General features: G+C 39.5%; 1 protein-coding gene across 4 annotated transcripts in view; it reads right to left on the bottom strand.

The window, feature by feature from the left end:
* Positions 1-16,222, bottom strand: part of MBP (myelin basic protein) — a 186,502-nt gene that overhangs the window by 31,691 nt on the left and 138,589 nt on the right. For all 4 annotated transcript variants that reach the window (XM_034762495.1, XM_034762497.1, XM_034762496.1 and 1 more), the window contains one exon: positions 1,158-1,588. In XM_034762495.1, the coding sequence (XP_034618386.1) occupies positions 1,158-1,588 (431 nt within the window). The remainder of the gene's footprint in view (positions 1-1,157; positions 1,589-16,222) is intronic.

Here is a 16,222-nt window from a genome sequence, read left to right as displayed (position 1 = left end):
CATCACAAATTTTCATTGGGGGCAGTTTCTTATAATCCTCTTCCCTTAAAGTGAGTATTTTGTACTACATGGCACATAGGGATGAACTTCACTTCTTCAGCTACCCCCCAGTGTGGTATTTTCTTAAAGCAAAGTACCCACTCTAGCTTACTGTAGCAAAAAACAGATCAAACGCAAATCAAGACATACTGATCTGTTACATTCATACAGCAACAGACTATGCAAACTTTAAGTTTAAGCTCAGAAACAACAGGTCAAGGAACCAAAGCTTTAAGGAAATATCAGCACCCTTATAAAACTGTATAGTAATCCTAGAATGGGCAGGAGTATACACTACTTTCTACATCTCTCAGCACCTCTGTTTCCTGCATGAGTGGGATGTTTTCTTATGCTAAATTTCATAATTGTTAACACTCAGAGGTCACAGACGTTCTGGTATTCAATCCACAGATGTTTGAAGGTACAATTGTGATTTATTCCTCCCTCCCTTGCAATCAGGATCAAATAGCTTGACCATAGCAAGTTCACGTTTCAGGAGAATTTCTGACATGTTATCCCAACAGCAACCACATTCTCATGTCTTACAAAGCTGTGCTGATTTTACAATACAGGCTGGTGTGGCGGACTCCAACAAAAGAATCATTCATAGAGAAGGAAAAAGACCCATTTTCAAGTTCATCACCTGTACTAGTGCAGAATTGTCATAAGATTGTCTGGTGCGTCTGTGCCTGTTAGTTTTGAGAAACATTTGAGATAAAATGGTCCCGAAAGAAAAACAAAAGCAGCCTGAAGTTTCCCCCTAAATTGTTCAATATACAGATAATATACCACTTATAAAATGTTCACAAGTCTCTCAGGAATGTCTCCAGAGCCACACCCTGATTTATAAATACTCTTGATTTCCAGACACTGGAAGAGTGGTTCTGCCTAGAAACTGATAAATGTGCTCTGTCGCAAGCTCATAACATTTTCTAGTGCTATGCTATTGTATTTCTTATTGAAGCCAAACATCGTATCAGACATATGTAATACCTTTCTGCTAGCTAAATCAACTCTTGCTCTCTGGTGGCTACCTAGTTCACCTTTCTTTTCTCCCACCCTTTCCTTTTTAATTTGTATTTTATGTTGCTGTAGCTGTTTTATTCCTCAGAGCTCACCTTGCCCGAGCCCCTCCTGGGAACTTGTTTTTCACCTCCAAAGAATCTGCCCAGCGAGTCAAGTAGACCCGAGTCTCTGTGCCTTGGAGATCCATGTCTAGCATGGTCTATGGTGCTTGCAGTTGCCATTTTTGATCCGTGCCGGAAAGAGGAGCGTTTCTGTGAAGCCATCAAATCCGAGTTTTCTGAAGTTGCAGCACTGTCCTCTTGAATGGTCTGTAGCTCGTCTGACTCTGAGGGCCGATCTTTGAAGGTGTTGTCCTCCCTTCCTGGGGCATCTCGGGAAAAGAGGCGGATCAAGTGGGGGCGACCAACTGTGTCAGCTGGGTTGGCCTCCTTCCAGGCATTCTTTGAGTCTGCTGTGCCCTTGGAGTCTGTCACCGCTGTGCTCTTAGTGGAGGTCCCATTGTTCTGATTCACATCTGCCTCTCCTACAAACAACAAGAATGAGATATGAATACAGGCCTATGAAAAACAGAGCACTGGAACAATGCTGCTTTCTTTCACTTGCCTTGAGTTAGTTGTTTCATGCAAAATCCATAGAATATGTTCTCTCTCTCCAAATGCTTTTCAAAGAATTAATCTTTCTCACATTTAACTTACACTGGGACTACATGACTTCTTTTAGGTTTTAAAATTAGAATGGTGGTCAGGATGTTTATAATTAAAAGTGTTTGGAAATAGGTTAATAAAAATAGCTGAAGTGTGTTGTAAATGATTGCAATGATAGCCTATCAATTCACCTCAATGTTTATGTTGTAGGTGATAACTCTGCTTTATTATCAATGTCTCTAGTTGCCATCTCTCTACTTGCTGTAAGAGGTGAGAATTCTTTATAATGACCACTGTACATGACCATAAAAAGGCTTGGGCTGTATTTCCACTTCAACCCCTCTTCGCAGGATATTACAATTTTTCTAACTCTAAGCTCAATGTTGTACAGGATGGAGCTCCCACTGGTCTATTAGAATTCTTTGAGCTACATTACTTTTTTTTTTTTTAAATCTCTCTGCCTGATTTGTTCCCCAGTTTCTTCCAAACGTAAAAACCACAAATTGAAGAGGGGATGGGGGAATGCAAACAGGTTTTCACTTCAGATAATCATATTGTCATCCACATAGTATAACTAATACAAGAGATAAGACTTACAGGTCTGCTTGTAAGAAACATCTTACCCTCCTTTTTCCTCTCACACACCCTCAGTGAAGGGCCCAGCCTGTTTAGTAACATGACAAACATTACACTCATGCCAACTTTTCTAAGTTGGGTTACATTCTAGTGGGCTCCAGTATGCTATTTGGAAGTCAGAGGGAATGTCTGCACTGCAGCTGGGAGATACGATTTTCAGCATGGGCAGGGTCTCGCTTGCTCAGCTTAAAGTTAGAGCCCTGATGGCACCTCGGGCTGGTTACCTGAGCCAAGCCATCCTGGCTGACCTTCCTGGGTCCAAGCTCCAGCAGTGCCATCATGTCCACACTGCTGTTTTTAGTGCACTGGCTCAAGTCTGTCTACCCAGGCTGGGACACTCAGCAGCTCCCACTTCCATTGAAAAAGTATGTGAGTTGGTGTAGACTATGTACTGCAAAATCAAGCTAATTTCCAATGAAGAGTAGTAAATTAGTAACTCAGGAGAGTTCTTCAGCAGTCAGTCACAGGTGGCTTTTTTTTTTTTTTTATATAAAAATGCATGAAATAAATGAGTCTCCTGATTGATTGCAAAGAAACCTTATTATTAGAAGTGATTATTCATCTGGGATCAGGATAAGGAAATAGACTCAAGTCATTGACAAAACTTCCACTGACTTCAGTAGGATCAGGAATAACTGGGCATATGGTGTTTTTGATGTCTTGATTACCTTGTGAAATTCCACAATTTGATTTGGTAGTTGTTGCTCTGAGAAGGGATCTGGATCGGACTATGCCATGATGTGTGCTTTTTTAAGTGCTTGCCCTATGCTGATTCAATCCAGCACTTTAGTTTTTACATGGCACTAAACTGCTGAAAAGAAGAGCATTCTGGGGTTATCTTTCTTTTAATAAAACTATTTTAATAGGGGTAGATTCAGAACAAGGCACAACTGATCATATTGCAAACGCTGGGCAATAAAATTCATCTGCTTGGAGTAATTTTATCTGAATGACAGAATTAATCTGCAAATACAGACCTACAACAAATTATAACCTGACCAGTATAAATTAGTAAATGAGCTACAGTTTAACTTCCTGGAGAAGGCTAATGTGTAAGGCATGCAATTTTGGCTATTACCTGAATTGAAAATATATCAACTAGCTAGAAAGGAAGTTCAGTTCTTCCCTCCGATTAAAAACAATTAAGAATTGTCTTCAGGGATAAAATTATATTTAAGCAACGGCAATTATCAATTAAGGCTTTCTGAACTGAAAAAAAGAAACCTATTTAAAATATTGCAGCTATGTTCTTTTGCTTTCTGTAATGTATTTAATTTATTTTTATGCTGAATATTCCCAGGGTACTTACACATTGGTGCCTTGAAGGATCAAAACTTTACCAGATTTTGTTAGTTTATCACCATAGCTTTCTTGATGGAATGAAGCAAAGATGCAGTGGTTTTGGGAGCAACAGAAACAACTAATTTTAATTATTTAACACTGGTTTAGATTCTATACCATCATACAAATTCAATTAAGGAGAAAAACAATAGTGATATTGTATTTAATTAAATGCATTAACAAAACAGCAGAGCATCTGCATACTAATACTTTTATAACAGTTGTGCTTTGTGTCACTGAATACAGTTATTTGTAAAAAACAAAGAAGGGCATTTGTGCCACAAAAGTAGTTTCTCTCAACACATAAGCAGTGAGCTATAAAGTGTAAATCTTTTCTGTATGCTTTTAGTTTAGCAATGAAAGCATGCATTTAATTTTTCCTTTACATTTTTACTGTGTTAAACCCCCATTTAATGTTCAGCAAAAATGTACAATGGAAAATATAGGGTCTATATTTGAGCGATATTAATCAACAGTAGCCATGAATTCCTTTTCCAAAGTCTGTATATATGATAATATATATTAATGACATAGAGCTACTTACTAGGTATGATCTATGCAATTACTAATAAAACGTCTGCTAAACTGCATTTCAATATTGGTTTATTAGATCATTATAAGAAAGCTACAAGTTAAAAATTAAAGAAAAATATTCTATCATGAATTCAGCTGACTAACACTGATTTTCCTTTTTTTCCTTCAGGTGAGGGAAATGGTATGTGCCACTTACAGTAGTGAAAGAGAGAAGTTTTTCCTTGCTGCAGTAACTTAAGATCTATTGTATAGGAAAAAAAGGAGCTTTTATAAGCAAAAAAAAAAAAAAAAAAATACTAATTTTGGCTATAGCTATGGCATGGAGAACTCCATAGACTTTATCCCAAGAATATTACAATACCTACTTTAAAGAAAATATTGGGCCAGACTGTGACAATGTGGCTGTGCAAGGGAGATGAGCGTATGGAGCCCTCTGCATTGCCCTGGTGGGCAACCACCCCAAAAGCAGTAGGAAGGAGGTGGAACTATCGTCCTGCACTTCTCAGCAAGGGCCAGTGGAGCTGGCCAGCGACTGTAGGAAATGCATTCTGAACATTCCTGAAAGGGTGTGCACCAATTGTGTCGACTCCCAAAATAAGGGGGAGAGAGCTGTAGGAATTCCAGTATGTACAGAAATGGAGGCAATTCCTGGAGCAATCCTGACTTGTAAAAATACAGCATTCAGGTACCCTCTATCTACAAACAAGCAGTACTGCCCCATCTTACCTTAAAGAGCTGAACTTGCTCATTCCATTTAGTTTCTTGTTTAACAACATTGTCTATTCCAAATCTACTTTTTCCTTTTCAAACAAATTTAAACTGAGATATTTTCGAAAACTCTGTTGGCCTAATGCAGGAGTTCTCAAACTGGAGGTCGGGACCCTGCTTTGCATCCAGCATTTATAATGCTGTCACTAAAAATATCCATGACAAAATCTTAGCCTTAATCATGGGTAGCTGATCATGAAATATTAATTACACTCTCAAAACAGGCATTGATCTGACCTCTCCATTTCATTCCTAAGGAAGAGAATGATTGTTAGAATCCAAATGTTTTCCTATTGTATGGCTGAGCCTGTGATTTAAGGGCTTGTCTGCACTGAAATGCTACAACTGCATGTGCACCACTGCAGAACTTCAATGTAGACACTACCTACGCTTTTCAGAGTAGCAGCCGTGTTAGTCTGTATCCACAAAAAGAACAGAGTACGTGTGGCACCTTAGAGACTAACACATTTATTTGAGCATAAGCTTTCATAGGCTACAGCCCACTTCTTCGGATGCATAGAATGGAACACACAGAAAGAAGATATTTATACATCCAGAGAACATGAAAAGGTGGGAGTAGCCATACCAACTGTAAGAGGCCAATCAATTGAGATGAGCTATCAACAGCAGGAGAAAAAAAACCTTTGAAGTGATAATCGAGATGACCCATAGAAGGTGTGAGGATACTTAACATGGGGAAATAGATTCAATTAGTGTAATGAACCAACCATTCCCAGTCTCTGTTTAGACCCAAGTTAATTGTATCTAATTTGCATATTAATTCAAGTTCAGCAGTCTCTCGCTTATGCTCTAATAAATCTGTTAGTCTCTAAGGTGCCACAAGTACTCCTGCTCTTCTTCTTTGGAGTCTGTTTTTGAAGTTTTTTTGTTGCAAAATTGCCACCTTCAAGTCTGGCACTGAGTGGTTAGAGAGGTTGAAGTGTTCTCCCACTGGTTTTTGAATGTTATGATTCCTAATGTCAGATTTGTGTCCATTTATTCTTTTGCATAGAGACTGTCCGGTTTGGCCAATGTATATGGCAGAGGGGCATTGCTGGCATATGATGGCATATATCAGGTTGGTAGATGTGCCCCTGCTGGCGTGGCTGATGTGGTTAGGTCCTATGATGGTGTCACTTGAATAGATATGTGGACAGAGTTGGCATCGGGCTTTGTTACAAGGATAGGTTCCTGGGCAGTGTTTATGTTGTATGGTGTGCGGTTGCTGGTGAGTATTTGCTTCAGGTTGGGGGGGCTGTCTGTAAGCAAGGACTGGTCTGTCTCCCAAGATCTGTGAGAGTGAGGGATCACCTTTCAGGATAGGTTGTAGATCTTTGAGGACGTGCTGGAGAGGTTTTAGTTGGGGGCTGAAGGTGATAGCTAGTGGCGTTGTGTTATTTTCTTTGTTGGGTCTGTCCTGTAGTGGGTGACTTCTGGGTACACTTCTGGCTCTGTCAATCTGTTTTTTTCACTTCAGCAGGTGGGTATTGTAATTTTAAGAATGCTTGATAGAGATCTTGTAGGTGTTTGTCTCTGTCTGAGGGGTTGGAGCAAATGCGGTTGTATCTTAGAGCTTGGCTGTAGACAATGGATCACATGGGGTGTCCTGGATGGAAGCTGGAGGCATGTAGGTAAGTATAGTGGTCGGTAGGTTTCCGGTACAGGGTGGTGTTTGTGACCATCGCTTATTAGCACAGTAGTGTCTAGGAAATGGACCGCTTGTGTGGATTGGTCTAGGCTGAGGTTGATGGTGGGATGGAAATTGTTAAAATCATGGTGGAATTCCTCGAGAGCTTCTTTTCCATGGGTCCAGAGGATGAAGATGTCATCAATGTAGCGCAAGTAGAGTAGGGGCGTTAGAACAACGCTTCCTTAGCTCTCGTCCCCTAAGTCAGCCATAAAAATGTTGGCATACTGTGGGGCTATGCGGGTACCCATAGTAGTGCTGCTGACTTGAAGGTATATATTGTCCCCAAATGTTGTGGGTGAGGACAAAGTCAAAGTTCAGCCACTAGGTTTGCCGTGATATTATCAGGGATACTGTTCCTGATGGCTTGTAGTCCATCTTTGTGTGGAATGTTGGTGTAGAGGGCTTCTACATCCATAGTGGCCAGGATGGTGTTTTCTGGAAGATCACAGATTGATTGTAGTTTCCTCAGGAAGCCAGTGGTGTCTCGAAGATAGCTGGGAGTGTTCATAGCGTAGGACCTGAGGAGAGAGTCCACATAGCCAGACAATCCTGCTGTTAGAGTGCCAATGCTTGAGAGGATGGGGCGTCCAGGATTCCCAGGTTTATGGATCTTGGGTAGCAAATAGAATACACCTGGTCAGGGTTCTAGGCATGTGTCTGTACAGATCTGTTCCTGTGCTTTTTCAGGGAGTTTCTTGAGCAGATAGTGTAGGTAGTAAGCTCTGATCCCACTGATGATTACCAAAAGAAACTACACTGACGGGAGAACCCCTCCCCAAGAAGCAGTGGGCTGATGGCACTATCTACACTGGGGGTTAGGTCAGTTTAATTATGTTGCTCAGGCTGGTGGATGCATAATTATAAATTTCCACATTTGTTCTCTCAGTATCTAACATTTTTATGCCGTTTTCTGAAATGACTTGAGAAACAGGGAAGTAATATTGCTATTTCTATACGCTACTAGCATCAGGCAGCCTGATGCTGAATGCAGCACATCAAACACCTTTGGCTTTTCAGAATTATAACAAATTTCTCAAAAATCTTATTTGGCCAGCTTATAGAGTAGTCAAATTCTTCCAAAAAATTCAAAATTCTAATGAAAAGCATTGAAACTGAAAAAGTTTCTGCATTCTTCTAACTAGCTCTATGCCCAAGCATAGCAGTAGTGCTAATGTCAAGGCAAGTTCTTCAAAGTATTTCTCCCTGCCAGCATCATCTCAAGCTCTTAGCCTGCTGTTCTTCACCTAACTGTTGACTTTGGCTAAGCACTAAAAGTGTGCTGTTTATTATATTTGACATAGAAAACACAGAGGTGGGGCCCATTGCATACCTCTAGGCTCACCAGCCCTTCATACAGATGTACTGATTAATAAGGGGGAGATGACTGAGGCTTGTGAGATTATTAGGTAGGTGAGGGGGAACAATTGCATATGACACCCCTCAAGGCTGGGTGTGAAAGCAAGGGCCACAGCTGGGGCAAGCCACTTCTGTTCAGCACTGGAGCTTCTCTAAGATAAGTCATGAGCAGTGTTATCCAATTTCATAGATGTATCCAGCAAGATGATTGTAGATTATTTTTCTCTTATCTGTGGACAGTCATAGGTCATCCCTCAGCATAACAAGGGATCTCTTGTGCCTTTTTGCTAGAGCCCTCTTCTTGGAGATGACACACAAAAACAACCTACTCTAGCCCGAGCACTTGCCATACAGCAAGAACTTTCAAAGCATGTGTATGAACATATCTTGTCTTCATACCAAAGTAGATGTGTAATATACTGCACAATGTGTGTCCACTTGTATGATATATACAGGCAGAAAGCCCACCCCCCACTGCTACAGTCCAGAAAGGGTGCACCACAACCTACTTTACAGCAGGCAAAGTCCCACATCCTCCTCTTCTGAATGGTCTGAACTGGGAGATGTCCCTGTACTCAAAAAAGCTGCATTGTGCATGGTCCCTTGTGCCTACTGACAAGGAAGGAGAATGCACAATCCAGCCTCTACTTTGCACTACTATTGCAATACGAATCACAGGAGAATTAACTGACCATTTTTGAAACAGTGGTTTTGTCTAAATACCTCAAGCATGAATAAGATTTTCAGGGAGGGGGAAGAATTAGATTTGCATCATTACATTCCCGCTGCAAAACTTGATTCATCCTTACCATGCCTATGCAAAGCAAAAAAATAAGGCTCAAGCTTGACGTCACAGTTACAGTCTGAGGATAATTCGCCAACAAGTATTTACATGACATGTAATTACTGGCTTGTCAAATGGTTGAAAATCATTTTTTAAAAGCACTCCGCTTTGCAATGGATTGCATGCAGTATAATTACACACAGGACAGTTGGTCAAAGTTCTATAACCATAATGCTGAGTTAATGGGTTTAGCCATTACATGGACAGTGCCAATGTGTCTCCACAGTAGCCAAATCATAATACCCATATGAATTTGTATTATGCCAATGCTGGAGTCTTGGTCAAGAGGGCACTTTCATTATCAGCCCATTTTTGTCAGGTGCTTATTGCTTTTGGAAAAACATTCTTACCTCAAAGTGAAATTTTGGGATTAAAATTATAATTCGCCAATTTTGAACTATCCAAGCCTACAAAATAAACTGTTCAAGTGCTTTTTGTTTTACTCTTGGATAACTCAATATCTGCTTTCATCTAGAATTTTAAACACTCAGTTTACTTCAAGGACTAACTGACGAAAAATCTTTGAAAAACTGATGTTCAGTTTTAGAAATATGATTTTGCCTATACCATTCTTGATATTCTACCACTTTTTAGCAATGTACTATATATATATATCTGTCTTTGCTTGTGTTTATCTAATTTTATCCCCAAAAATCAATTTCTGTAAGCTCCAACACAATATTATTGCTACATGCAAGTTGTTGGTTCTGAATCTATTTTTCAAGACTGCACACTTGAAGAAAATTCAGTCATCAGCCATATCCTCTGCTATCTATGATGGCTTCCTGTACAATGACAAATCAAGTTAAAGGTTTCAGTCCTTATCTTCAAGTAGCTCTATGCCCTGGGCCCAGAACATCTAAAAGATTACCTAAAACTTTGGTATGAAGATCTTGGTCAACAGCTCTGCTCTTTCTACAATAAACAGGCTTGGAAGGATTAGATTTTTGTCAGTAAACATTGATTTCACTGTACATACACAGAAGTATATATACTTCCATTGATAATGGCTGAGTTCTCAAGTAGCATTTTTCTCATTTTAAATTTCAGTTTGATTTGAAGATATGTACTTTGTATATTTTGATATATGATGTTGACAATTTGTATTAATGTTTATAAAGCTTTAACTTTTTGAATTTCAGTGTCTGTCGTTAAATAATTATCTCCCCTCTCCCAAAGTTTCCATGCTTTAAGTCAATAAAAATTGAAAAAGTGCTTTAAAATAAACATCAATATTATAAAAAAAATAAAACCTCAGTTCTGCTGTGCCTAAGAGTAAAAGTAAAGCTTGTCTGGGCAGGAGACAGAGGTCCCAGGTGCCAGTCTCAGATTGCCAAACTCACTCCCACAGGATCCTTATAAGGACCATCAGAAACTTCATCACCTTCTGCTCCAGGCACACTCCTCGTGCGCACTGACAAGGAAGGACAATGTACATTTAAACAAAAAATAGTGATAAAAAAACCCTACTCAAACACTACACTGCACACACAATTCTCCTCAAGGGAGAGGATGAGAAAGAACAAACCATGTAAGACAGACAAATACTAGTGACTTTACTTAATGTACTTGTGGAAGGTTATGAGGGTGGCGCAGGGTCCAGAGGCCTGGGGGTCGCCTGAAGTCGGTAGCGCTCGGGCAGCTCGGTGCTTACGGAGTCAGGGAGCACAGCAGGCCCTGGCGCCCGGTCTAAGGTAAGCCAGGGAGTATTTTTCCCAGACATGTTCGGCATTTTGGAAATTCCCCCGGACGGGGGTTTGATTACTGAAAAATCAGACGTATGGTAACCCTACCCAAAAAACAATGTGGTAATGTAAAATGCCAATAAACACAGAAGTGCTCTCTGTGGCATCTCAGTGCCTAACAAGTTCATAGCTTACTCTAGAGGCAGCAGTGTCCAGTGGGACCTTCTGGATTTTGCTCATCTCTTAGAAAAAATTACAGAGGAACACTCTCTTTTCCCATTCACTCCCACATTGAAAAAGCAGGAGCTGCCCACACTCTGAAGCTGTTGGAGGTAAAGGGGGTAAAGATAAGAAACAAGGTGGATTTTTCAAATCAGGAACTCTAAAGGACTGAGGCCAGGAATAAAAAATTGTTTAAGGTGGAAAGTAAATGAAGTTCACGGGTGCTTTTAATGAACCTTTGCTTTGAGTTGTTAGGTTTGTCTATACTCCCCCAGAGCTAGACATGATGATAGAATTTGAGAAGAGAGGAATCTGTCAGAGCTGTACCAATCCATTCGGGGCCTTTCTAACTTAGAACAGTCTTAAGACATCAAGAGAAAAAAAAAATGAACTTTAGAGGATCAGAAAAGACACTGAGTCATACAGAACTTTCAAAGCATGTGTATGAACATATCTTGTCTTCATACCAAAGTAGATGTGTAATATACTGCATAATGTGTGTCCACTTGTATGATATATACAGGCAGAAAGCCCACCCCCAAATCTTAAATGCAACAATGAGGACTTAAAAGTCTCACTTCCATAAAAACTAATGATAGATTAGATAGCTATTCTTTATTAAACTCTGCCAATTTAAGTATAAGCAAACAAATAATAGCTGAACTTCAGTAAAAGCTATCGTGCTGGGATGTTGAAAGGTTCTCTCTTTACATGATTAGCAATCTGCTTCCCTAGGAGACAATCAATGAAGAGCCCATTGATTTCAGGAGGTGATTGCAGCACTTGAAACTTTCTTCTTTTTGACATATGAAAAAGCGTACTATTCCTCTAACCCATGGTTCTCAACCTATTTACTGTTGTGGGCCACATATGCAGCTCTCTGTGTGCTATGTAGGCTGCATCTACACAATATACTACCTGTATGGCCCTGAAGATGTCACATGGGCCACAGCTGTGTGCTGATTGGGCCACAAGCAGCCCCTGGGCTAATAACCACTGCTTTAAACTGACTGACAATGCCTGCCCTCTTCCTTGGCTAAATCTCACTTTCTGCATGAAAAACCTGAGAAAATGGATGAAATTTTCAAAACTGAAGAAAAAGTCCTGGTCAAAATTTTGCAACTGCACCTTTTCTATGGTGGAAACACATTCCTTGACCACATGAATCATTTCTGCAATAGTGTTTCCTTTTAACAGTTTTTTCCTGGGTTTCATAAAATAAAACCTGACACACTCACTCACAGAACAGCTATTATTGATCAGCATAGTGGACAGATAGTGGCAAGCGGTTTCTCTCATATCAGTACAATACATCTCTAGTGGTGACTCAGTAGGTGGGATTCACATGGGGGACTTAGGCACCCAAGTCAAACATTGAGATCAAAAACCCTGCTCTGCCACTCCAGAGAGAAGTTTCATGCCTGTGAATCCACAGTGGAGCGAGGTGCCTCCCTAGGGACCAGAGTTTGGCAACTAACTCCCTTTGAGGGTCGTGGCTTAGGCCAGACCCTTATTCTTGGCATTTCTTACTGGCTAATTTAAGTGTGCTGCCTTCCATGAATCCCTTTTTAAAAGGCCTAATTCTCCTCTTCCATTGTACAGAGAGCATGGGCACCTAACTTGGGTCTGTGAATTGCCCCTCAAGAGTCCCTGACCCAGGGGGCATGCTGGGAGTAGGGTTAGACCCTCCTACCCTCGGATCCAGGGTGCATCACTCCTGGAAATATAAGGTTTGTCTGATAGGTAGGATAAGACAAGACAGTAATAGTTGGACTGATTGACTAATGACATACAGCAAACGTGCTACTTACCTTGCTTGCTTTTTAAAGAATACTAGATGCTTTGGGAGATTTTTCTGTGTAAAGCCCCTCCTACTTCTCTTCCCCCCCCCCCCTCCAAAATTTTTGGGCAATAAAGAAGATTTTCATTATTTAAAAGTGGCCAACCATCTGAGGGCATTTGACTTGTTTAATTCTATTGATTATTTGCACAAATAGCATCGACCACTCTGTTCAGTATGAACATTTCTGAAGTCACAGTAGATTTTGCTCCAGCACTATGCTGAAAAGCTATCATACGAGTATATCTCCTGCGTAATAAACTCTCACCCTTTTTTGATACTTTGAGAGTTTAAATTGTTTCCTTTTGGATTCAAGAAGACATTGAAGTACTCATAGCAAAGGAAAAAAATAAAATTTTATTCCACATCTACAGTATATTTGAGTATTCAACAAACGAATGCCACTTGAGATCTACTCTTCTAGGTCATATCTTTCTTCTGAAGGATCCCATGCTACAAGCACGTTGGGGTAATGGCTACATATCAACCTCTAGTCTAACTTGTATTCATCTATTTAACAACAACAACTATATTAGATTATTTGGAGAGTGTCAAGTGACAAAGTATTTAGCTCAAGTCTAAAAAAAAACTGTTGACAAGTCAGCATGTGATATTGTAAATGTGAATTTATTTTTTTTGCTACACTGATTCTCAGCTAGAAATGAAGTGTGCCATTCAAAATATTTCAGCACATAACTGTACGTAAGTGTAATAAAGTACTGTCATCATAATAAACTCATTCCAGTAATGGTCTGAGGATGGCAGTGATTAGATTAATATCTCATAGAACATTAACACTCTTATAAAAATAAGTTGAAAACTATACAGGGTGATGCTGAAGGAATTATTGCTACTACACACCATGTAATTAGCAAGGCTTCATTTGTTTTTCCATTTTAAATGGTAAAAGCCAGCTAAAATTTATGAACTAAAAAATTTAATTATTGACTAAAAATAAAAAGTAGTGTTTCTTGGATATGTGCAGCTGAGCAGAAACAGGGAAATTGATTTTTTTTTTAAAGGAAAAGATTCTACAGTTTTATTCTTTCCTTATGTCTTTCTGATATTCGTAATCAGCAAACTGAACATAACATGACCATGCACACTGACAAGATTTCATATTTGAGGGCTGTACCTTAAGCAGATTGTACAGGAAGGTCAGTTTCCATGACACTGGCATACAGACACATTGTATATTCCCTGGGGCAGGGACCACCTCATACTATACAGAACCTAGTATAGTGTTGCACAGTCTCTTCCTGATAGTTTCCAAATGATCCAATCACAGTTTAAATAACAGTGATGGGATTAAAATGAATCAGTATTCTTGATTTGGTTTATCAGCATCAATAGCCTTTTCCACTCTTACTTGACAAATCCTATCAAATCTAAGAAATTTCACCAAACATCAGCTACTATGATTTTCATTCAGAATGGTTAATTAGATGAAAAATGTAAGAGCCCTTTCAATCTCTGTCAGAATAACCATATCCAGCAATAAACTCCAAAGACCTAGCAATTTACAGGTAGTACCTTCAAATTACTGTTTGTGAAATGTGGTTATTATCCTCTCACCCTACACTGTTTGGCTGCTGCCCTCCAAACAGGGGAAGTTCAGAGGGTAGTAGCCAAGCATAGCAGAGAGATTTGTATTATCATCATGTAATATCATGGATATTCAAAATAATTGTGGAGTGACTATACATATACCTCCACTAAAGCAGATAAGGGCACTCTTCTAGAGAGCACAGATTGGCATACTGCAGAGTAAGTGAAAAATTACTTTATAGTTACTATAAAAGTAGAAAGAACGAGGAGTACTTGTGGCACCTTAGAGACTTACAAATTTATTTGAGCATAAATAAATTTGAGCATACTTATTAAGCATATGCTCAAATAAATTTGTTAGTCTCTAAGGTGCCACATGTACTCCTCATTCTTTTTGCTGATACAGACTAACACAGCTACCACTCTGAAACCTATAAAAGTAGAACGTGCACATGCACAGACACACCACCACCACTCAGTTGAAGAGCAGGAAACAGCATAAATAAGAAAAAAAAAAAAAGTAACTGTATATGATCCCTGTGCTGAGGTTACTTGAGAATGGTTTTCCAAAACAATTAAATATGCTCTACAGTAAAGACTTATGTATTCTTCTGCAAATCCAACGCAGTACATCGCATTAGATACTACAAACTCTATTACAATTAAGGCTGGTCTACACCTGGGGGGTGGGAGGGGTTGGAATTGATCTACGAGAATAGCATAGCTGAAGTTGACGCATCTTAGATCGATTTACCTTGAGTCCTCACGGTGCGGGATCGACGGCCGCAGCTCCCCCGTCGACTCTGCTTCCGCCTCTCGCTCTGGTGGAGTTCCGGAGTCGACGGGGAGCGCGTTCGGGGATCAATTTATCATGTCTAGATGAGACGCAATAAATCGATCCCCGATAGATTGATTACTACCCGCCGATCCGGCGGGTAGTGAAGACGTACCCTAAGAGAGAGTCCTATGGGAAAACATTCCATCAAGTAAAATACCTTTACATAACTGCACTGACCATCTACATGTAAACAAAGCATGCAATTCTAAATACTCAGGCACAGACCACAATAGCCAGAAAATAGTCTTGGAACTTTCCACTTGCCTCTTAGCTGCATTGGGGAAACATATTCTAGCCTTCACTTACTATTTTAAGTAAAATAGGCATTCAAAAAGTTAAAACATAATCTTTACTTTTTCCCCAGGGACTTTTTTTTTATTTTAATTCTGTAACTAAAACCAATTCATCATCTTAGATTAAATTCCAAATAACTAGCTTGCAGGAAACCTTAAGCACTCTGCATTGTTTCACATGGTCAATTCACTATGTCCGCTGTCAACTTACAACGAAGATCTAAAATGATGCCCACAGGGGGCTGATATCGCAGTGGAATTCTGAAGTGTAGGCCTGGTCTATAGCATATTCTTGTTTTCTAAATACTTCTGGCATTGACACTGTTTGCTTAGGGTTAACAAAGGAGAGAGCACAGAAAACAAAAAAGCCTGTGGTTGAAACTAGTGGGATTTGCCATGGCATATATTTGGAATCTATGAGAGGCATGTGGCAGCTCTCCATACAACCCGCAGAGATTTTTTTAAAAATCTAAACAAGTGAATTTTATCCACCCACTAGCTTCAAACAGAATTGTTGCTTTGTGTTAACAGAACATATATTTTTTTATTTATCCTAAATATTTCATACATAAAAGCCCTCCCACAGTAGAGTAAGCAAGGGGCATCATTTACAGTGTTTAATGATCATACTCCGTTATTTTATACTGCAAGATTGAGTTGCTTATTGGAATAAACAGAATTTCTTACAGAAATAGTTTGATTGACTTGTATTAAATAAACAAATGCTTACATGCTCACTCTCTCGCTGTCTCAATGCATTATTGACCTTGTACTAGAATAGCCAGATTGCAAACCTTGCCAGCATCAAAACAAGTTACAGGATATTCGATCAATAGCTTTTAAGATGGACAAGCACAAGAAAGTAACTAAGGAACAATCAAATTATTCAAAAATAATCTGTGTATTACTTTTTTGGAA

The sequence above is a fragment of the Trachemys scripta genome, chromosome 2 (genome assembly GCF_013100865.1).
Source record: "Trachemys scripta elegans isolate TJP31775 chromosome 2, CAS_Tse_1.0, whole genome shotgun sequence".
NCBI classification, from domain to species: Eukaryota; Metazoa; Chordata; order Testudines; family Emydidae; genus Trachemys; species Trachemys scripta.
The sequence above is the reverse complement of the archived record's forward strand: the minus strand, read 5'-3'. Positions and strand labels throughout refer to the sequence as shown.